The sequence below is a fragment of the Capricornis sumatraensis genome, chromosome 15 (genome assembly GCF_032405125.1).
Source record: "Capricornis sumatraensis isolate serow.1 chromosome 15, serow.2, whole genome shotgun sequence".
Taxonomy (NCBI): Eukaryota; Metazoa; Chordata; class Mammalia; order Artiodactyla; family Bovidae; genus Capricornis; species Capricornis sumatraensis.
Window position 1 is genome coordinate 76710967 of NC_091083.1, and position 23026 is coordinate 76733992.

The 23026-nt window shown below is 46.2% G+C and overlaps 2 protein-coding genes across 2 annotated transcripts; both read left to right on the forward strand.

Annotated features, from left to right (window-relative positions):
* The first annotated feature begins 1566 nt into the window (after positions 1–1566).
* PI3 (peptidase inhibitor 3) lies at positions 1567–3162 on the forward strand. The gene is made up of 2 exons (XM_068987743.1): positions 1567–1654; positions 2528–3162. The coding sequence occupies exons 1-2, from the start codon at positions 1573–1575 to the stop codon at positions 3160–3162; spliced, it is 717 nt and encodes a 238-aa protein (XP_068843844.1). The 5' UTR covers positions 1567–1572.
* A 17088-nt stretch (positions 3163–20250) lies between these two features.
* On the forward strand, positions 20251–20617 carry LOC138091053 (WAP four-disulfide core domain protein 15A-like). The gene is made up of 2 exons (XM_068986699.1): positions 20251–20332; positions 20460–20617. The coding sequence occupies exons 1-2, from the start codon at positions 20251–20253 to the stop codon at positions 20615–20617; spliced, it is 240 nt and encodes a 79-aa protein (XP_068842800.1).
* Positions 20618–23026: the final 2409 nt, after the last annotated feature.

A 23026-nucleotide genomic window follows, 5' to 3' on the forward strand; every position in this document is an offset into this window, starting at 1 on the left:
ATAGTCTCCTTTTTTACCTAGTAAGCAGGCTGACATTTCAATGCTTTAATTCTTTGAATAATATAAGTTCTACACACTTTTTTTGTTTGTATAATTTATTTTGTGATGAGCGTTTTTTTTTTTTTTAAAGTAGCCTGACAACTCCAATGTCTTGCATTTATTATGGCTTCTTAATGTTTCAGCAGCACTGGTGGGCATGATGAGGTCTGAGTCCAGAGAGACAAAGGATGGAGATTTAAACAACTGTTTGGCTATAAAATACTTAGTTTGCTTCCATCCCTGTCTCGCCCAGAACTCAACTGTTATTTCCACACTTCAGGTTCTGTTCCTGTCAATACCTAACTTCTGTGTATTCATTTTTATTACTCTGAACTATGACAGCAGTGAGAAAATACCAACTTAGACTAGCTTAGGCAGTTTATTGGGTCATAACCGAACTACGGCAAAGGTGTGGGAAGAACTGCTCTCAAGATAGAGGGGCGTGAAGGGCTGGCTTCCAAAGTTTAGTCCCTTCCAAAGCCTCTCTTACCATCCTTTCTCTGCTTTTCTAATTGAATTAAGTTTATTTTTCTCAAACAGTTGCCCTCCTCCCAGACTGGAACCATAGCTTCAGGAGTTTCCAGCCTCATCTCTCCTACCAAAAGGAGGGACTTCCCCTTAGTGTCCATTTAAATAAAAGATGTCAACTGACCACATATGCACACACCTCTGATCTGTGACTGGCTGTCAAGCTTTCATGATCAACAGTCCCCATTAGATTCCTAAGTTGGTGGTACAAAGAAACAGGAGTCCTTCAGAAGAAACAGGGGGCCTGTTCTAAAAAGGAAGAAGCCATATTGGATGTATGCACTGTAGATTCCACCTTATAGATGGTTTTTATTTTCTTCCCTTTATGGGTATTCCCTCTCTTCTTACTGTGATTTCAAGAGCATCATGCCGCTCCAGATGTCGAATGCCACCTTCCCTATTACTTTCTTGGTGCATTTCAGAGGCTGCCTGTGAAATGGAAAAGTATAATGATTAGTCATTAAACATTCAGGGCAAATTTGCCTTTGAGAGTTTTTCTTGGGATCAGGGGGAGAATGAAAGAAAAGCCTAGCATGATGCTGGGAAGAATAAATTGTTAGGGTAGGTCTGGGTGGGGCTTGCAGGAGCTGGGGAGAAATGGGGGAACACCTTGGCTATACAAACAGTACTCCAGACCTACCACTGACTTGCTGAATGACTGTGGGCGATTCCTCTCTCTCCTTTGGGCTTCATACTCTTTAAGTATAAAGAATTTGGTCATGATGGTGCCTACAGACCAGCCAGCCCTACTTCTTTGTGAGAATGTGAGATAGCTCTTGGGGCTATTAGAAATGATGTAACAGCCACCATTTCTCCCTGTGGATAATCCTTGGGGAAGGGCCCAAGGTCCCTCCCAGGATGAGGGTGTATATTTCCTGGTAGAACTAAGAAAATTTAAGTCTTATCCCTTGTGAAACCACAGACCCACCCTTGGCACCTGGCCAAGCTGAAGCTGCATAAAACTAGGCTTAGCTTCAGCTCTCAGTCATACACCTTCTTGACAACATGAAGACCAGAAGCTTCTTGGTCCAGGTGGTGGTGCTTCTCGTCCTTGGGACGCTGGTGGCAGAGGCGGCTATCATAAGAGGTGAGTGGACAAGTGGCCTGGGTGAGGCTGGCTTGGGTTAAGGAGAGGTTGTTAGGGGCAGCCTGGGTCTTGACAAGGGGCAGCGGGCAGAGCTGGAGCCCACTCTTTAGCCTGGACAGCAGGCTAAAGTTTTGAGTGTATCCAGAGATGTAGGAAGTTGCCCACTAGATTCCATGTATGTTCTGCCCCAGGACTGAGAAATCAGGGCTGTTTGTGGAGTGTTGGAACATGGCCTTGGCCTCAAGCACTGATACTTGGACAGAACATGCAATGAAGCTGAGGAGCCCCAGGAATCTGGGCCCTGGGTGGTGTCTCTTCACTGCCTGTTTGCTCCATCAAAGCACCTGAGTCATCAGTCCTGTAAGGGGAGGTTAAGAACTAACAGGGCCTCAGAAATCATGGAGTCTGAAGACCTCTGTTTTCCAAAGCAGGACACCGAGACCTAGAGCGAGGTGAGGAATTGTCAGGGCAATCTCCAGAGCCAGGCTGGAGCTCAGGTCTCCTGGCATTTGTCTCAAAGCTCCTTGCCCTTCCACCAAGTTTCCTCAAAGATGACAATGTGTCCTCATCTCCTGAAAGTCACTCCTCCCTGGCATATCCTCATGAGGGCCCCAAGACCCAGAATGGAGGGTGAGGGGAAGAAATGGACACCCAAAGGAAACCTGGTCCTATGGACCTTTTCTCCAAAGCCCAGGGAACAGCCATCCGAGAGTGCAGACCCTAGCTAGCCCTGGTGAGCCTCCTCTGTCTCAGTGTCCCTCAGCTTAAGGGACACCGCAGTGAGCAATGGCTGGACCTGGAGGAAAGACTAGATAGTTGAAGCAGACACACTGGTCTAAATATTAGTAATAGTAGGGATATTTCTTTCAACAGGTCGTCCAAAAGGTCAAGGTACTAAGAAAACAAATGTTTTAGTCAATGAAAAGGGTCCAATCAACGGTCAATATCCTGTCAAAAGACCAAATCCAGTGAAAGGTCAAGGTCCAGTGAAAGGTCAAGATCCAGTCAAAGGTCAAGATCCAGTCAAAGGACAAGATCCAGTCAAAGGTCAAGATCCAGTCAAAGGTCAAGATCCAGTCAAAGGACAAGATCCAGTCAAAGGTCAAGATCCAGTCAAAGGTCAAGATCCAGTCAAAGGTCAAGATCCAGTCAAAGGTCAAGATCCAGTCAAAGGTCAAGATCCAGTCAAAGGACAAGATCCAGTCAAAGGTCAAGATCCAGTCAAAGGACAAGATCCAGTCAAAGGTCAAGATCCAGTCAAAGGACAAGATCCAGTCAAAGGACAAGATCCAGTCAAAGGTCAAGATCCAGTCAAAGGTCAAGATCCAGTCAAAGGACAACACCGAGTCAGAGGTCCACTCCTCACTAAGCGTGGCTCCTGCCCCAGGGTTCTGATCCGGTGCGCCATGATGAACCCCCCTAACCGGTGTCTGAGAGATGCTCAGTGCCCAGGGGCCAAGAAGTGCTGTGAAGGCTCTTGTGGGAAGACCTGTATGGATCCCCAGTGAGGTGAGAAATGGGTGGAGGGAAAGGTGGCCCGTGAGGGCGCAGAGAGGCCGACTGGCAGAGGGCGACCCTAGGCTATGGGGGAAAGGACACGGGAGGTGATGGAGAGACTGAGGGGTCTCAGGGGCTACAACTGGGGTCCTGAGAAGGATGGCATGTGGGCTTGGCCCTGCCTCCCACTGCCTCTGAGTCTTCCACCTGCTGACTCACATTTTCGATTCTTTCTCTTTTCTTCTACCAGGTAGAGTCTGTGCTGCTGCACCTGTGAGGTCCCCAGGGATGTAGGCCCTGGTGCCTGTAGCATGACCTTCTCCCACACTGCCCCTTCTTCCTCTCATCCAGGAGGCCCAAGCTTGAGCATGGACTGCTTCCCTCATGAACTTTCCAATAAAACACTGCTTTCAACTCCATTTGTTTCTGGTTTCTGTGACTTCTGGGCTCCCAAGAGCTCTGGGGAGATGGGTGTGGGTTTGGGACTTCCTGTCCCTAGTGAAGAGTGGAGCAGAACCCATGGCAGATGTTCTTGGGGTGTGAAGGAGAGGAGGAGCAGGAACAAGAGGTCTATTCCTAGGGTTCACTGTAGAAATCCAAAAATCAACCCAAGAACCGCAGCCTCCATTTCACCAGGAAACGGAAGCCTCTGGCCTCTGGCCTTGGACCAGGGAAATAAACCCCCAAACCTTCCCATTGACCTCCACTTCTGACCTGGCTATGATCAACCCTGCCAGTGTGACCAACCAACCCTCCTGGCTAAACCCCTGACTCCCTCCTTCCCTTCCTCTAATGTTTCCCATGAATCTGTATCCTCCAAGAAGACAGAAAGACAGATGCCAGGAAATCCCTGCTCATGAAGCATTTCACCCATTCATGATTGAGATGACCTCCAATAACACATAATTCCTTTGGGTGAAGCAATATCCTCTCCCAGCTTTCTATTTCAAGATGTGAATGAGGAGGCAAGACACATCGATCCTTCCATGTCATTGCTGGGGACGTACAAGTTGGGGTGGAGTAGACTGGAGGAGTGAAGACAGCGGGAAGGTGTATGTTGGCTAACCTTGGATGACCTCATGGCTCTGCTGTTGGCTCACCTGCCCCCCTGCCCTTGTGCAATGGAGTTCTCCAGGAAGAAGTGGGAGGAGCCTTGGGGTGCAGTGGGCACCCCACTTGGGAGTCAAGAGACCTGAGTTCTAGCTCTAGCCTCCTCCCAACTTGCTAGATGACTGCAGATGAATCTCTTTCTCTCTCTGAGCCTCAGTTTTGTCTATTCAGTTTGAGGGGAGTTGGGTGAAATTATTCTGGAAGTATAGTAATGAATGTCAGTTCAGCCCTGATATTCTGGCGCTGAAACATCTCTTCTTTGTGTATGTGTGTTGGGCTCTGCTAGAGGGGAGGTGGGGAGCAGAGGCTTTGTTGGGGGTGAGAGAACAGAGAGCCCAGTGTCCCTTAGACACACACCCTCAGGAGCCAGGGTTCCCCTCTGATTCTCCAGGGGATGGACTGGACCACACATCTTGGAGGACAGACAAGAGCAGTGCCTAAACTTCTGGCTTGAGAAACATATAATGCACCACTGGTGGTAAGAATGGTTCCTGTCTGAGTGTTTTGTCTCTTTCAGATCCTGTACTAAACATTTCATAACTATTGTCTTATTTCTCATTAGAACTCCCTCAGCTGGGCCATATACACCTCTTTAATTTTGTTAAAAGATTGAAACCATGGGACTTCCCTGGCAGTCCAATGGGTCAGACTCTGCACTTCCAGTGCAGAGGATGTGACTTTGATCCTCGATCAGGGAACTGAGGTCCTGCACAGCCAAAAAAAAAAGATTGAAGTCATGAAAGCATCATTAATCACCCAAAGACACAGAGCTAGTAAGTGATGATAAGTCCTAGTTTTTCAAAATTTTTAATTGAAGTATAACTGATTTACAATGTTGTGTTCATTTCTTTTGTACAGCAAAGAGATTCAGTTATACATATCCACACAGATTCTTTTTCATATGCTTTCCCATTATGATTTATCACAGGATATTGCATATAGTGCCCTGTGCTATACAGGAGGGCTTGTTGTTTATTCATTCTATATATTATAGTTTGCACCTACTAATCCCAAACTCCCAGTCCATCCCTCCCCACCCCCACCGCATTGTAACCACAAGTTTGTTCTCTGTGTCTGTGAGTCTGTTTCTGTTTCACAGATAAGGTCATTTTTGTAATAGTTTAGATTTCACCTCTAAGTGATGTCGTAACGTATTTGTCTTTCTCTTTCTGACTTTCTCCATTTAGTGTGATAATCTGTGGGTTCACCCATGTTGCTCCAAATGGCATTATTTCATTCTTTTTTATGGCTGAATAGTACCCTTTGTGTATATATCACACCTTCTTTATCCGTCCATTTGTTTTTGTTTTTGTTCATCTCTTGATGGTCATTTAGGTTGTTTCCATGTATTGGTTATTTAAATAGGCTATATGAACATAGTGAAGTGAAGTGAAGTGAAGTGAAGTCGCTCAGTCATGTCTGACTCTTTGCAACTCTGTGGACTGTAGCCTACCAGGCTCCTCTGTCCATGGGATTCTCCAGGCGAGGATACTGGAGTGGGTTGCCACTTCCTTCTCCAGGAAACTTCCCGACCCAGGGATCGAACCTGGGTCTCCCGCATTGCAGGCAGACACTTTACCGTCTAGGCCACTAGGGAAGTCCCAATATGAACATAGGGGCACAACTAAATCCTGTTTTATTTTTAAGTTTTTGGCTGCACCACATAGCTTACGGGATCTCAGTTCCCCAACCAGGGATTGAACCCAGGCCCAGCCCACGGCAGTGAAAGCATCAAGTCCTAACTGGATCCCCAAGGAACTCCCATGAATCCTATTGTTATTATAAACTAGCAATAATCAGACTCCAGTATTCTGCCCGGAAAATCCCATGGACGGAGGAGCCTGGTGGGCTGCAGTCCATGGGGTCGCGAAGAGTCAGACATGACTGAGAGACTTCACTTTCACTTTTCACTTTCATGCATTGGAGAAGGAAATGGCAACCCACTGCAGTGTTCTTGCCTGGAGAATCCCAGGGACAGAGGAACCTGGTGGGCTGCTGTCTATGGGGTCGCACAGAGTTGGACACGACTGAAGCGACTTAGCAGCAGCAGCAGCAGCAATAATCAGAAAATGGAAAAAAAATTCCAAATACTAATATCAACACAATTAAACCACTCAACAAATAAACTTAATGAGAGAAGGCAGAATTTTAAAAAAGAAATGTAAACAAGTATTCATGTAGCAAATAAAAAAGTCTTGCATAAATAATTAACATGCTCCAGAATGTGAAGATAGAGATAAATATTTACCCTTTTGATTGTATCTCTTTCCTCTGTTTTATTGAGATAAAACTGACATATAACATTGTATAAGTTTAAGGTGTATAACCTGGTGATTTGCTATATGTATACACTGCAAAATCTGAGGTTATTGATTATTTCTCCCGGCAATCTTGATTTGAGCTTGTGCTTCTTCCAGCCCAGCGTTTCTCATGATGTACTCTGTATATAAGTTAAATAAGCAGGGGGACAATATACAGCCTTGACGTACTCCTTTTCCTATTTGGAACCAGTCTGTTGTTCCATGTCCAATTCTAACTGTTGCTTCCTGACCTGCATAGAGCTTTCTGAAGAGGCAGGTCAAGTGGTCTGGTATTCCCATCTCTTTCAGAATTTTCCACAGTTTATTGTGATCCACACAGTCAAAGGCTTTGGCATAGTCAATAAAGCATACATAGATGTTTTTCTGGAACTCTCATGCTTTTTCCATGATCCAGTGAATGTTGGCAATTTGATCTCTGGTTCCTCTGCCTTTTCTAAAACCAGCTTGGACATCAGGAAGTTCATGGTTCACGTATTGCTGAAGCCTGGCTTGGAGAATTTTGAGCATTACTTTACTAGCATGTGAGATGAATGCAATTGTGCAGTAGTTTGAGCATTCTTTGGCATTGCCTTTCTTTGGAATTGGAATGAAAACTGACCTTTTGTCCTGTGGCCACTGCTGAGTTTTCCAAATGTGCTGGCATATTGAGTGCAGCACTTTCACAGCATCATCTTTTAGGATTTGAAAGAGCTCCACTAGAATTTCATCACCTCCATTAGCTTTGCTCGTAGTGATGCTTTCTAAGGCCCACTTGACTTCACATGCCAGGATGTCTGGCTCAAGGTGAGTTGATCACACCATTGTGATTATCTTGGTCTTGAAGATCTGTTTTGTATAGTTCTTCTGTGTATTCTTGCCACCTCTTCTTAATATCTTCTGCTTCTGTTAGGTCCATAGCATTTCTGTCCTTTATCGAGCCCATCTTTGCATGAAACGTTCCCTTGGTGTCTCTAATTGTCTTGAAGAGATCTCTAGTCTTTCCCATTCTGTTGTTTTCCTCTATTTCTTTGCATTGATTGCTGAGGAAGGCTTTATGGCAGAAAGTGAAGACGAACTAAAAAGCCTCTTGATGAAAGTGAAACAGGAGAGTGAAAAAGTTGGCTTAAAGCTCAACATTCAGAAAACGAAGATCATGGCATCTGATCCCATCACTTCATGGGAAATAGATGGGGAAACAGTGGAAACAGTGTCAGACTTTATTTTGGGGGGCTCCAAAATCACTGCAGATGGTGACTGCAGCCATGAAATTAAAAGACGCTTACTCCTTGAAAGGAAAGTTATGACCAACCTAGATAGCATATTGAAAAGCAGAGACATTGCTTTGCCAACAAAGGTCTATCTAGTCAAGGCTATTGTTTTTCCAGTGGTCATGTATGGATGTGAGAGTTGGACTGTGAAGAAAGCTGAGCGCTGAAGAATTGATGCTTTTGAACTGTGGTGTTGGAGAAGACTCTTGAGAGTCCCTTGGACTGCAAAGAGATCCAACCAGTCCATTCTGAAGGAGATCAGCCCTGGGATTTCTTTGGAAGGAATGGTGCTAAAGCTGAAGCTCCAGTACTTTGGCCACCACATGCGAAGAGTTGACTCACTGGAAAAGACTCTGATGCTGGGAGGGATTGGGGGCAGGAGAAGAAGGGGACGACTGAGGATGAGATGGCTGGATGACATCACTGACTTGATGGAGGTGAGTCTGAGTGAACTCCGGGAGTTGGTGATGGACAGGGAGGCCTGGCGTGCTGCGATTCATGGGGTTGCAAAGAGTTGGACCCGACTGAGCGACTGAACTGAACTGAACACTGCAAAATATCTACCACAAAAATAATAGTTCATAAATCTTTCTCAGGTAATGGCTATTTTATTGCTGTTGTTGCTATGGTGAGAACATGAAAGCTCTACTTTCACAGTGACTTTCAAGGATGCAGTAGCTTTGTCCCTGCACAGACTCCCTTGGTGATTTTGGCACCAGATTAACAAAACAATCCAAGGAAGCGGTGGTTGTTATTGTTATTCAGTCGCTCAGTCGCTCAGTGACGTCTGACTCTTTGCAACCCCATGGACTGCAGCAAGCCAGGCTTCCTTGTCCTTAACCACTTCCCAGTTTGCTCAAACTCATGTCCATTGAGTCAGTGATGCCATCCAACCATCTCATCCTCTGTTGCCCCCTTCTCCACCTGCCTTCAGTCTTTCCCAGCATCAGGGTCTTTTCCAATGAGTCAGTTCTTCACACCAGGTGGCCAAAGTATTGGAGCTTCAGCTTCAGCATTGACTTTAGGATTGACTGGTTTGATCTCCTTGCTGTCCAAGTAACTCTCGAGAATCATCTTTTAGGATTTTAAATAGCTCAAAAGATGATGACACAAGGGGTTAGGGACAATAAAATGTCTGTAGAGGGGACTTACCTGGTGGTTCAGTTGGGTCCACCTGCCAATGAAAAGGACATCGGTTTGATCCCTGGTCTGGGATCTAGGAACCCACATACAGTGGGGCAAATAGGCCCACAAGCTGCAGCTACTGAACCTGTGTGCTCTGGAGCCCGTGCTCTGCAATAAGAGGAGCCACCACTCTGATGGTAGCTGAGGACAAGGAGACTAGAATGGGGTGATGAGGAGGGGTGATGATGATGGTGAGCAGCTGTAGCAGGGGCTGGGGCTGTAGTTTGCCCCACAGACCCCCACCCTCTATGATTTCCTACAGGAAGAGAGCCCACAAGAGCTGTTCCCCAGTGTAAACGGAGATGTGGATCCCCAGAGCAGAAGGAGGTGTGCAGCTCAGAGTTCCTTCACGAAGCAGCTCGCCACTCAACTGCAAGGAGTGTGTTAGCTGATCGCAGACAGCAGGTGCTTCTCAGACACCTGGTACTTGAGCTGAGATCACACTATACCCGGGGAAGCCCCTGGCCAGGAGCAGAGTAAGGCTGTCATTCAAGGCTCTTTCCTTTTCTGCCTAATGGAGGACCCCCTCTTATGGAAAATCCTTGCTCCAGAGCTTCCCCGGGGGGCTGGCAGGGATGCGATCAGGTCAGCAAGATGATGCTCCTGGTACCTAGTCCTGCAGCCTCTCCTTCCCTTTCACTGATGTTACTTTGCCATGAAACTTGTACTGCTAACTCTGTCTCAGCTTCTGCTCCCTGGAGAATGCAATCTGCAAAGCGTGGCTCATGGAATTGTGAGGATTCAGGCTCAGGGCACTGTAAGAATGAGTGTCCGGGCGGCGTGATCACAGCCAACCACAGCTCAACAACCGTGTGATGTGAACACCTTTACTCTGGTCCTGGACACTCACCACAGCCACCAGTGGTCCCTGACTGGGTGCTGCTGTGGATGAAAATATTACCTTGCCCTGCAAAAGGCTGCCCTTTGGTCCTTGCTGCTTAGGGTCGCTCAGTGGAGATCTAAGTGTCATGTAGGAGCATCTTAGTGCAGCCCTAGGTATCAGGGTGAAACAAAGTGACTCATTGATTTGTTCAGTGTCTGCAGCAGGCGTCCAGAATGTCCATCAAGACTCAAGTTTGGGGACTTCCCTGGTGTTCCAGGGGCTAATCCTCCCTGCTCCCAATGCAGGGGACCCGGGTTCAATCCCTGGTCAAGGAACCAGATCCCACATCCTGCAACTAAGAGCTCGAATGCTGCAGCTAAAGTACCCGCATGCCACAACTAAAGATCCTGCAATGACAGAAGAACCCACCTGCCACAACTAAGACCCAACACAGCCAAATAAATTTAAAAAAATTTAAAAAAAAAGACTCAAGTATGAACTTGAAAGGAAGGTACCAAAATACAGTGGGCAGTCAACAAACATCAGATACCCTCTGCATACTCCCCGTGAAACTCCAGAGACTCTTCACATTGGTGATTACAAAGGGGACATCACAAATGGTGCCACCTCTGAAACAGAAGCCACACTCCCTGGTTACCATGGCAACGTCCCTGGAAAGCACCTTCTCTGATCGGACTCCTCTTCTGCCAGTTTCTCTCTTAGCAGTAGTCTCTTTCACAAGGTCATTTTTAATGGATCTGAATCGTTTTGCTACTCATTTTATTTTATTTATTTGGCTGCTCTGGGTGTTAGTTGCAGCACTTGGGATCTTTAGCTGCAGCATGTGGAATCTAGTTCCCTGACCAGGGATTGAACCCAGGCCCTCTGCATAGGGAGCGTGGAGTTCTTAGCCACTGGACCATCAGGGAAGTCCCTCTAACCAGGGAACCAGTGAAGTTGCTCAGTCGTGTCTGACTCTTTGTGATCCCATGGACTGTAGCCTACAAGGCTCCTCCGTCCATGGAATTTTCCAGGCAAGAATATTGGAGTGGGTTGCCATTTCCTTCTCCAGGGGATCTTCCCGCACCCAGGGATCGAACCCAGGTCTCCCGCATTGCAGGCAGACGCCTTACCATCTCAGCCACCAGGGAAGCCCTGCTGCTGCTGCTAAGTCGCTTCAGTCATGTCCGACTCTGTGCGACCCCATAGACGGCAGCCCACCAGGCTCCCCCGTCCCTGGGATTCTCCAGGCAAGAACACTGCAGTGGGTTGCCATTTCCTTCTCCAATTCATGAAAGTGAAAAGTGAAAGTGAAGTCTCTCAGTCATGTCTGACTCTTCGCAACCCCATGGACTGCAGCCTACCAGGCTCCTCCGTCCATGGGATTTTCCAGGCAGGAGTACTGGAGTGGGGTGCCATTGCCTTCTCCTATCCCTCTAGAGTGGGATTTTAATCCCAAATTACCTTCCAGCTTTCCGACACTAGATGGCGCTTGGTCTTCCCTAGTCTGCAACTAAGTGTTTTTAGACACTAAGATAGTAATTCTTCAATACTTGTCCCAGGGTTGTTTACTCCTGAATCACAGTAGGGTGCCCCATCCCCCACTGCCTCTGGGCAGAATGATGTCACATCTTGTCCAGCCAACACTGCCAAAGCCTTGGGCATCCCTTCTGCTTCTCTGCCTGGAAGTGAGATGCTGCCGCCATTGGCTGCTGGGCGAAATCCTCACTTCCTTTCTCTGTGTCTGCTTCTAACAGTCACCAGTCCTCACACCCATGACAGTGTTTGTGCATGGGTTCTTAAAACCAGCACTCTTGCACATGTGATGGCTGCAAAGAAGGCAAGGGGGAGCTGATGTCTGGACTTTCCAGCTGCTACAGGGATTGAGCCTCAACCTCCCACTCCCAAGACTGACCTGGTGGGACACTCCCTCCTTCCACGTATGCTTAGAAGTCCAGACGTGAAAGTTGTCTAAAGCACCTCATTCCTGCTGTGAGCATTGGAGCAGCTCTGCACCCTCCTCTCCATTCTGTCTTCTGGTCTCAGCTTCTACCCTACAGTTTAACCACCTGTTAAAAAGAAGGGGATTGGGACTTCCCTGGTGGTGCAGAAGAGAAGAATCTGCCTGCCAGTGCAGGGCACATGGACTCGATCCGAGTCTGAGAAGATTCCATGTCCTCTGGGCAGCTGAGCCTGTGCACCAAACTAGAAACTAGCCACCGCTCCCTGCAACTAGAGAAAGCCTGCGTGCAGCAAGGAAGACCCAGTGCAGCCAAATATAAATAAATAAAGCAATGTGTACATGTTAAAAAAAAGATTTTAAAGAAAAGAAGGGAATTGGGTGGAGCAGAGTGGCTCCAATATTCTCTAAACCACCTCCTGCCTCATCAAGCCTTTTCCACTCTGCCTGTTGTGGTGAGGAGACAACAAGGATGATGGGGAAGGTGACAGCTTCTGGGGAGGCATGATGTTCAGTTCAGTTCAGTCGTGTCTGACTCTTTGCGACCCCGTGGACTGCAGCACGCCAGGCCTCCCTGTCTATCACCAACTCCCGGAGTTTGCTCAAATTCATGTCTATTGCGTTGGTGATGCCATCCAACCATCTCATCCTCTGTTGTCCCCTTCTCTTCCTGCCCTCAATCTTTTCCAGCATCAGGGTCTTTTCAAATGAGTCAGCTCTTCACATTAGGTGGCCAAAGTATTGGAGTTTCAGCTTCAACATCAGTCCTTCCAGTGAACACTCAGGACTGATCTCCTTTAGGATGGACTGGTTGGATCTCCTTGCAGTCCAAGGGACTCTCAAGAGTCTTCCCCAACACCACAGTTCAAAAGCATCAATTCTTCGGCACTCAGCTTTCTCTATAGTCCAGCTCTCACATCCATACGTGACTACTGGAAAAAGCACAGCCTTGACGAGATGGACCGTTTTTTGGCAAATTAATGTCTCTGCTTTTTAATATGCTCTCTAGGTTGGTCATAACTTTCCTTCCAAGGGGTAAGCATCTTTCAATTTCATAGCTGCAGTCACCATCTGCAATGATTTTGGAGCCCCCAAATAAAGTTAGCCACTGTTCCCAGTGTTTCCCCATCTATTTCCCATGAAGTGATGGGACCGGATGCCATGATGTTAGTTTTCTGAATGCATGATGTTAGTGAAGTCAATAAGAGATGCTTGCTGAGGTTCCCAGAATGGGCAGTGCAGCCAGGAAATATACAGTTAATTGGGACCAGCTCAAGTGCTACCACATGCCTGCCAGAGACACAGTGCTCCCCAGCTGAGGAATGTTTTGTTGAGATGAAGCTCTGATGTCATTCCTGCACGCTCTGTGTGCACCCCGGGGTCACTGATAATTCTCGGACATTCTCTGGCCACTTCTTAGGCTCTCCTTGTCCAGAACCTCCTTGAATGAGGAGACTCTGTTCTAGCCAGCCATGTGTATCTGCCCTCGGGTGTCCAGTGTGACAGGGGTCATGCACAGATACCACAAGCTTCTCAGCTTGTCCCAGATGCTCAGAGTCACAACATTCTGTTGAATTGGAGTTGAACATGAGCCAGACAAACACCTTCATTTCGAAAAGTAGAAAACTGACGTCTGGGGGCATCATCAAACTTTACATGGGGAGTCACAGGTGGTGCTGGGGCTAGGAGCCACCTGTCCTGATATTATCTTTTTTCTCTTTCCATGGGGTGTTTTTTTCATTACTGTATTTTATCACTGCTTTTATTTTAATAGCATTGCCTAATAACTGTTCCCATTTTATACAGAATGTTGAATAAAGTAGGAGGAGAAGTAACCTTTCAAAGAAAGACTTCATGATCTATTCATCTGATCTGAACTGGATTTCAAGTTCATGGCAGGAATTCCAGAGTAACAGAATTTCTGAACCCAAAGTGTAGAATCAGGGACTTCCCTTATGGTCCAGTGGCTAAGACTCTGCTTTCACTGCAGGGGGCATGGGTTCTATCCCTCACTGGGGAACTAACATCCCACGTGCCCATCTGGCACAGCCAGAAAAACAAAAACAAAACCCAAACAGCAACAACAAAAGGAACATAACAGAAAAAGAAATCCCAAAGTATAGAATCAAAGATAATAATCAAAGAATTGGGCAGGAGTTGAGAAGTCAGCTATGAACTGAGACTTTGCAATTTGCCAGGTCAGCTATTATCATGAGTGTCCGGCATCATTTTGGAGCCCTCTCAAAGATGCCTCTGCTTGTCTCTCACCAATTTACTCCTCACCAGGCATAGACCTTTGCTTAGATTCTTGGAGCGTTTCTCCAGCAAGATGGGTCCTAAGGGACTAAGTCACCCATTTTATAATAATTGAGACAGAGACCAGTGGTAGGTGAAATTTGTGCCAAATCAACAGTGGGAAACCAGTCTCATGGGGAAAAAAATTAGAATCGTGTTGCCTTTATTTGTATTTCTTTAATTACAGGCACAGTTATGTATATGGATATGCTACTTGTATGAATTTTCTGCCATCCATATCTTCCTGGCCTGTGTCCATGTTTCTATTAGGTGATCTGTTATCTTTACTGTATTGTAAAATGTCTTTCTATTTATTATAGAATATATATTCCTATTGTATGTATTCACTCACATTTTCAGAATTTCTAATTTTTTTCCTAGTGTAGGATTAATTTTGCCCTACAGAAGTTTTTCATTTGCTTGAGGTTAACTGTATCAGTTGGCTTTCAGAAATCATTCCCACATCTGCATTGTACAAAACTTTCAATTTCATGGCTGCAACGTCTTTTAATTTCATGATCTGCAGTGATTTTGGAGCCCCCCAAAATAAAGTTAGCCACTGTTTCTGGTGTTTCCCCATCTATTTGCCATGAAGTGATGGGACCAGATGCCATGATTTTAGTTTTCTGAATGTTGAGTTTTAAGCAAATTTTTTCACTCTCCTCTTTCACTTTCATCAAGCTTTCAGAGGCTCATCACTTTCAGAGGCTCTTTAGTTCTTCTTTCCTTTCTGCCATAAAGGTGGTGTCATCTGCATATCTGAGGTCATTGATATTTCTCCCAGCAATCTTGATCCGAGCTTGTGCTTCCTCTAGCCCGGTGTTTCTCATGATGTACTCTGCATATAAGTTAAATAAGCAGGGGGACAATATACAGCCTTGAAGTACTCCTTTCCCTATTTGGAACCAGTCTGTTGTTCCATGTCCAGTTCTAACTGTTGCTTCCTGACCTGCATACAGGTTTCTCAAGGTAGGTCAGGTGGTCTGGTATTCCCATCTCTTTCAGAATTTTCCACAGTTTATTGTGATCCACACAATTAAAGGCTTTGGCATAGTCAATAAAACAGAAATAGATGTTTTTCTGGAACTCTCTTGCTTTTTCCATGATCCAGCGGATGTTGGCAATTTGATCTTTGGTTCCTCTGTCTTTTCTAAAACCAGCTTGAACATCTTGAATTTCATGGTTCACATATTGCTGAAGCCTGGCTTGAAGAATTTTGAGCATTGCTTTACTAGTGTGTTAGATGAGTGCAATTGTGAAGCAGCTGTGAAGAGAGACCCCACGTCCAAGGTAAGAGGAACACCAGTAAGACGGTAGGCGCTGAGAGAGGGCATCAGAGGGCAGATAGACTGAAACCACAATCACAGAAAACTAACCAATCTAATCACATGGACCACAGCCTTGTCTAACTCAATGAAAGTAAGCCATGCCGTGTAAGGCCACCCAAGACAGATGGGTCTTGGTGGAGAGGTCTGGCAAAATGTGATCCACTGGAGAAGGGAATGGCAAACCACTTCAGTATTCTTGCCTTGAGAACTCCATAAACGGTATGAAAAGGCAGAAAGATAGGACACTGAAAGATGAACTCCCCAGGTCGGTAGGTGCCCAGTATGCTACCAGAGATCAGTGGAGAAATAACTCCAGAAAGAATGAAGAGATGGAGCCAAAGCAAAAAGAACACCCAGTTGTGGATGTGACTGGTGATGGAAGCAAGGTCCAATGCTGTAAAGAGCAATATTGCATAGGAACCTGGAATGTTAGGTTCATGAATCAAGCCAAATTGGAAGTTGTCAAACAGGAGGTGGCAAGAGTGAACATTGACATTTTAGGAATCAGCGAACTAAGCTGGACTGGAATGGGTGAATTTAACTCAGATGACCTTAATATCAACTACTGTGGGCAGGAATCCCTTAGAAGAAATGGAGTAGCCATCACAGTCAACAAAAGAGTCCAAAATGCATGATCTCTGTTCATTTCCAAGGCAAACCATTCAATATCACAGTAATCCAAGTCTCCTGAGAGTCCCTTGGACTGCAAGGAGATGCAACCAGTCCATTCTAAAGGAGATCAGCCCTGGGATTTCTTTGGAAGGAATGATACTAAAGCTGAAACTCCAGTACTTTGGCCACCTCATGCGAAGAGTTGACTCACTGGAAAAGACTTTGATGCTGGGATGGATTGGGGGCAGGAGGAGAAGGGGATGACTGAGGATGAGATGGCTGGATGGCATCACTGACTCGATGAACATGAGTTTGAGTGAACTCCGGGAGTTGGTGATGGACAGGGAGGCCTGGGGTGCTGTGATTCATGGGGTCGCAAAGAGTTGGACATGACAGAGCGACTGAACTCAGGGAACTGAACTGATGCCCTGACCAGTAATGCTGAAGAAATTGAAGAAAGTAGGGAAAACCACTAGACTATTCAGGTATGACCTAAATCAAATCCCTTATGATTATACAGTGGAAGTGAGAAATAGATTTAGGGACTAGATCTGATAGACAGAATGCCTGAAGAACTATGGACAGAGCTTCATGACATCATACAGGGGACAGGGATCATGACCATCCCCAAGAAAAAGAAATGCAAAAAGTAAAATGGCTGTCTGAGGAAGCCTTTCAAATAGTGAATAGTGAAAAGAAGAAAAGTGAAAAGAAAAGGAGAAAAGGAAAGATATGCTCATTTGAATGTAGAGTTCCAAAGAATAGCAAGGGGAGATAAGAAAGTTTTCCTCAAAGATCAGCGCAAAGAAATAGAGAAAAACAATAGAATGGGAAAGACTAGAGGTCTCTTCAAGAAAATCAGAGATACCAAGGGAATATTTCATGCAAAGACGGGCTCAATAAAGGACAGAAATGCTATGGACCTAACAGAAGCAGAAGATATTAAGAAGAGGTGGCAAGAATACACAGAAGAACAATACAAAAAAGATCTTCATGACCCAGATAACCTCAATGGTGTGATCACTCACCTAGAGCCAGACATCCTAGAATGTGAAGTCAAGTGGGCCTTAGGAAGCATCACTATGAACAAAGCTAGTGGAGGTGATGGAATTCCAGTTGAGTTATTTCAAATCCTAAAAGATGATGCTGTGAAAGTGCTGCATTCAATCAGTTCCGTTCAGTTCAGTCGCTCAGTCGTGTCCGACTCTTTGCGACCCCATGAGTCGCAGCACGCCAGGCCTCCCTGTCGATCAGCAACTCCCAGAGTTCACTCAGAATTGCATCCATCGAGTCAGTGATGCCATCCAGCCATCTCATCCTCAGTTGTCCCCTTCTCCTCCTGCCCCCAATCTCTCCCAGCATCAAAGTCTTTTCCAATGAGTCAACTCCTCGCATGAGGTGGCCAAAGTACTGGAGTTTCAGCTTTAGCATCATTCCTTCCAAAGAAATCCCAGGGCTGATCTCCTTCAGAATGGACTGGTTGCATCTCCTTGCAGTTCAAGGGACTCTCAGGAATCTTCTCCAACACCACAGTTCAAAAGCATCAATTCTTTGGCGCTCAGCCTTCTTCACAGTCCAACTCTCACATCCATACATGACTACTGGAAAAACCATAGCCTTGACTAGACGGACCTTTGTTGGCAGAGTAATGTCTCTGCTTTTCAATATGCTATCTAGGTTGGTCATAACTTTCCTTCCAAGGAGTAAGTGTCTTTTCATTTCATGGCTGCAGTTACCATCTGCAGTGATTTGGGAGCCCAAAAAATAAAGTCTGACACAGTTTCCACTGTTTCTCCATCTATTTCCCATGGAGTGATAGGACCGGATGCCATGATCTTCGTTTTCTGAATGTTGAGCTTTAAGCCAACTTTTTCACTCTCCTGTTTCACTTTCATCAAGAGGCTCTTTAGTTCCTCTTCACTTTCTGCCATAAGGGTGGTGTCATCTGCATATCTGAGGTTATTGATATTTCTCCCAGCAATCTTGATTCCAGCTTGTGTTTCTTCCAGTCCAGCATTTCTCATGATGTACTCTGCATAGAAGTTAAATAAGCAGGGGGACAATATACAGCCTTGACGTACTCCTTTTCCTATTTGGAACCAGTCTGTTGTTCCATGTCCAGTTCTAACTGTTACTTCCTGGCCTGCATACAGATTTCTCAAGAGGCAGGTTAGGTGGTCTGGTATTCCCATCTCTTTCAGAATTGTCCACAGTTTATTGTGATCCAGACAGTCAAAGCCTTTGGCACAGTCAATAAAGCAGAAATAGATGTTTTTCTGGAACTCTCTTGCTTTTTCCATGATCCAGCAGATGTTGGCAATTTGATCTCTGGTTCCTCTGCCTTTTCTAAAACCAGCTTGGACATCAGGAAGTTCATGGTTCACGTATTGCTGAAGCCTGGCTTGGAGAATTTTGAGCATTACTTTACTAGCATGTGAGATGAGTGCAATTGTGCAGTAGTTTGAGCATTTCTTGGCATTGCCTTTCTTTGGGATTGGAAGGAAAACTGACCTTTTCCAGTCCTGTGGCCACTGCTGAGTTTTCCATATTTGCTGGCATATTGAGTGCAGCACTTTCACAGCATCATCTTTCAGGATTTGAAATAGCTCAACTGGAATTCCACTAGCTTTGTTTGTAGTGATGCTTCTAAGGCCCACTTGACTTCACATTCCAGGATGTCTGGCTCTAGATGAGTGATCACACCATCGTGATTATCCGGGTCATGAAGATCCTTTTTGTACAGTTCTTCTGTGTATTCTTGCCACCTCTTCTTAATATCTTCTGCTTCTGTTAGGTCCATAGCATTTCTGTCCTTTATCGAGCCCATCTTTGCATGAAACGTTCCCTTGGTATCTCTAATTTTCTTGAAGAGATCTCTAGTCTTTCCCATTCTGTTGTTTTCCTCTATTTCTTTGCATTGATCTCTGAAGAAGGCTGTCTTATCTCTTCTTGCTATTCTTTGGAACTCTGCATTCAGATGCTTATATCTTTCCTTTTCTCCTTGGCTTTTCACTTCTCTTCTTTTCACAGCTGTTTGTAAGGATTCCCCAGACAGCCATTTCGCTTTTTTGCATTTCTTTTCCATGGGGATGATCTTGATCCCTGTCTCCTGCACAGTGTCACGAACCTCATTCCATAGTTCATCAGGCACTCTATCTATCAGATCTAGGCCCTTAAATCTATTTCTCACTTCCACTGTGTAATCATAAGGGATTTGGTTGAGGTCATACCTGAATGGTCTAGCGGTTTTCCCTGTTTTCTTCAATTTCAATCTGAATTAAGCAAATATGGAAAACTCAGCAGTGGCCACAGGACTGGAAAAGGTCAGTTTTCCTTCCAGTCCCAAAGAAAGGCAATGCCAAAGAATGCTCAGGCTACCAATGCACGATGGTATCCATAAATCTCCGTATTAAGGGACTTCCCTGTGGTCCAGTGGTTAAGAGTCTGCCTGCAGATGCAGGGATACTGATTCAGTCCTTGGTCTGGGAGGAATCCACATGCCACTGGGCCGGTAAACCCATGGCCACAACTACTGAAACCCTCACGTCTTGGAGCCCGTGAGCCGCAACAAGAGAAGCCATCACAATGAGAAGCACGCACACTGCAGCTAGAGAGCAGCCCCCATTTGCTGCAACTAGAGGAAGCCCAGGCACAGCCAAGATAAATAAATAAATAATGTTTTAAATAGGAGAGTTGGTGTTTTGTTTTGTTGGGTTTTTTTTTAGAAAAAAAGCTCCATTTTATTTTGCTAATAGCTTATTATTGTGCTTTGTCTTGGTACCTGTATGTGTTTCAAAGGTTAATTTGTTCAAAGGAAACTCTTTGAATGCACCCCTTTCTGAAATCTGTGGGGAGGGTTGGGGTTACATTGTCCTGGATACATGGTGAGAAGGGGAGAGAGTTGTCAGACCGGATAAAGTGCCCTGGGAAAGACCATTTCCTCCTATTTGCCTCCAAATCCACTGCATAAAGCAGGAATGTCCAGCCCAGACACTCTCTGAAGACGAGGGCGCACTTGTGGGGTCTCAGAGGTTATGCCTCAGAGGCTATTACAGTTCCTTTTTCAAGGATGGGAGACTTGATACTTCCTGGTCAAACGCGGGCGCTTTTGACCTTGGACCCTGGGAACTACAGCTCCCCCTGCTGGCCGCCGCCTGCCAGAGTCGATATAAACAAGACATCCAGTCTCCACGTTCACCGACACTCTTTGCTTCCACAATGAAGACGAGCAGCTTCTCTGCGCTCCCCGTGATCATCCTCCTGCTCTGCTTGCACACGGCACAGCCGGGACCCCGCAAGGGTGCGTGGAGGGCGCGGCGGTCCTCGGTGTGGTGGGGGTGGGGGCACGCTTTCTCCGAGAAGCCGGTGGGACCCACTGGGGCAGATGCCCAGGGGCCCCCACCTCACCTTGTGGCATTTTTCCCCAGCCGTCCAGAAACCTGGATATTGCCCAGAATTTTTTCTTTCCTGCCCTTTCGTCCTTTTACCTATGTGCCAGCGCGATCGAGGGTGCAATGGGACCAAGAAGTGTTGTTTCTACAACTGTAGGCGTCAGTGTATGGAACCCTGGGCATCGTTGGAGTGAGGTGAGAGGCCCTACATCTGCCATCCCCCACCCCCTCCACTTTGCCCCTGAAACGTTGCAGAAGAACCAGGTCTTCCAGAGGGAGTGGAGGACTGTCAGTACCCTTAGATTTCATGGAGACAAGAGCTTTTAAATTGATATCTGGTCTGGGACTTCTCTGGGGATTCAGTGGTTGAGACACAGCATTTCCATTGTAGGGGGGCCCTGGTTGGGTCCCCGACTGGGGAAGTAAGGTCTGGTCTGCCTGCCCCAAAACTCACCTCAAAGACAGTGAAGAGAGAGGGCCTTCAAACCTTCTTCAGAAAATGCACCATTTGTGTCTTAGGCATCACTGTTTGGTGAAATGACAAGGAGGTCAGGATGAGATTATCTCTAAGTGTCTGAACTGTTACTGAATTTTTATCATAACAGTTTTCCAGGGCTTTTTTTTTTTTTTTTTTTAATGTTTGTTTATTTGGCTGCACTGGGTCTTAGTTGCAGCACGCAGAATCTGTGATCTTCGTTGAAACTTGTGGGATCCAGTTCCCTGACCAGGGATGGAACCCCGGCCCCTCGCATTGGGAGTACAGTCTTAGCCACTCGACCACCAGGGAAGCCCCTGGCCATTATTTTTTCTAATCGCTCATAATGAGGAAGCACTTTCCTCTTTACATTTAAACAGTGAGGTAAGGGGTTCTGAGAGTATAATTCTTCAGCATGGCTCACCTAGAATTCTCGAACCCTGATTCCTTGGAAGTGCATCTCAGCATCCTTGGGAGGAGTATATGGGGTGCAGACCATAGTGGTCGTAGGATCCAGTCCGTGTTCCCCTCAGGGTCTGCATCATCCCATGTCTCTGTTCTCTCTCTGCTCTCCCCAGGTAGAAACCTCTCTTTACAGGTTTCTTGAGAAGGCTTGAGAAGAGGCTTCTCAAGGCTTGAGAAGACGTGGGGGAGTCCAGGCTCAGACTTGGATAACTGATCTCCAGTGCTTCCCTGCTTGCCTCATTCCACAAGACTTCTTTTTATCAAGAATTGAATGCTTCTCGATATGAAAATGCCACAAAGAAATAGAGTGTTCTCTATTTAAAACTACAGGGACGTCTATGACTACTGAGTCTCTCTCTCCCCTGCCCCCTTCTCTGTCTTCAGCCTTTCGTGGGGGACCCTTCGGTGATTGTATAAAAGGATGGGATCACAGTTTCACGCTTCCTCTTAAGTGCCTGCACTTCTGTTTTTCTGATGCTTTTTTTTAAATGCCTCCTGACACTCCGACTCTCTGTTCGTTAAGTTCCCAGGGCATTTTTGAGTCAGAGTTTCTGTGTTTGGATGCCATGAAAGGTGTACATTCTTATCCTGAGGTGAGGGGCAAGTCTCTTCACTACATCGTCTCTGGTGCAGCCGCTGGTCGCCTCTCCACCTGTGGGAGCTGTATGATGTAAGACTAGACTTGGGACTTCAGGGCTGGAAATGGAGTGGAACGTGGCCTTGGTTCTAAGCTACTTCAGCGTCTAAAACCTAGGCCTTCATAAATTTAGAAATGGAAATTCTGCTTAGCAACCTTGAATCTTAATTTAAGGGGTTGAAGACCCTAATCTACCTAATAATGAAGTGTTATTTAGCCATGCATTTCCTCTCTCTCTGCTTTGTGATTCTTTCTTGATTTGGGATCACAGAGGGATTTCAGTTCTTAGAGAGTGGTCTTCAAAACATGTGTTTTTCTTTTCTACCTTCATGAACTGTAACAATTCCCTCAATAAACAGACAAATATCAATTTTCAAATTTATGAAAATTTGAAATATATGTATGCTGCTGCTGCTAAGTCGCTTCAGTAGTGTCCGACTCTGTGCGACCACATAGACGGCAGCCCACCAGGCTCCCCCGTCCCTGGGATTCTCCAGGTAAGAATACTGGAGTGGGCTGCCATTTCCTTCTCCAATGCATGAAAGTGAAAAGTGAAAGTGAAGTCGTTCAGTCGTGTCCGACTCCTCGCTTCCTTTCCCTTCATTGCTTGAACAATTCAAACCAAAAACAAACAGGTGACTGACTGAGCTTAAGGTCCCCTGGACGGCAGATGTCAGGGTAAGATTAGATCACCAAGGGTTTCCTGGGGAAAAGGCGTGTCGGAGTAAACGGGTGACAAGGGGGTGAGGGCAGCCATCAGACTAGGTGCAGGGTTGACTCCTGGCGAAGAAGGGAAAGATGGAGGGTTGAGGAGGAAGGGTCTTTGAAGACAGTGTAATAGTGAAGAAGCATTGACTGAAGCATTGGCTGAAGGGGAGGGTCTGAATCACAGTCACCTACTGGGGGTAGCTCAGAATGGGCAGGGGTGGAGGGGTGCCTGGCTAGCTCGGTGGGCGGGGGGAGTGCCTTTTTCTTTCCTAGAGCAGGAGTTCAACCCAGTCCTTCCACTGGGCATCTCCGGAATGG

Excerpts from the sequence above, each read along its gene's own strand:
- LOC138091053 (XM_068986699.1), top strand. The coding sequence starts at position 20,251 with ATGAAGACGAGCAGCTTCTCTGCGCTCCCCGTGATCATCCTCCTGCTC. Across the intron at positions 20,333-20,459 it reads ACAGCCGGGACCCCGCAAGG|CCGTCCAGAAACCTGGATAT; the intron begins GTGCGTGGAGGG and ends ATTTTTCCCCAG.
- PI3 (XM_068987743.1), top strand. The coding sequence starts at position 1,573 with ATGAAGACCAGAAGCTTCTTGGTCCAGGTGGTGGTGCTTCTCGTCCTT. Across the intron at positions 1,655-2,527 it reads AGAGGCGGCTATCATAAGAG|GTCGTCCAAAAGGTCAAGGT; the intron begins GTGAGTGGACAA and ends TTCTTTCAACAG.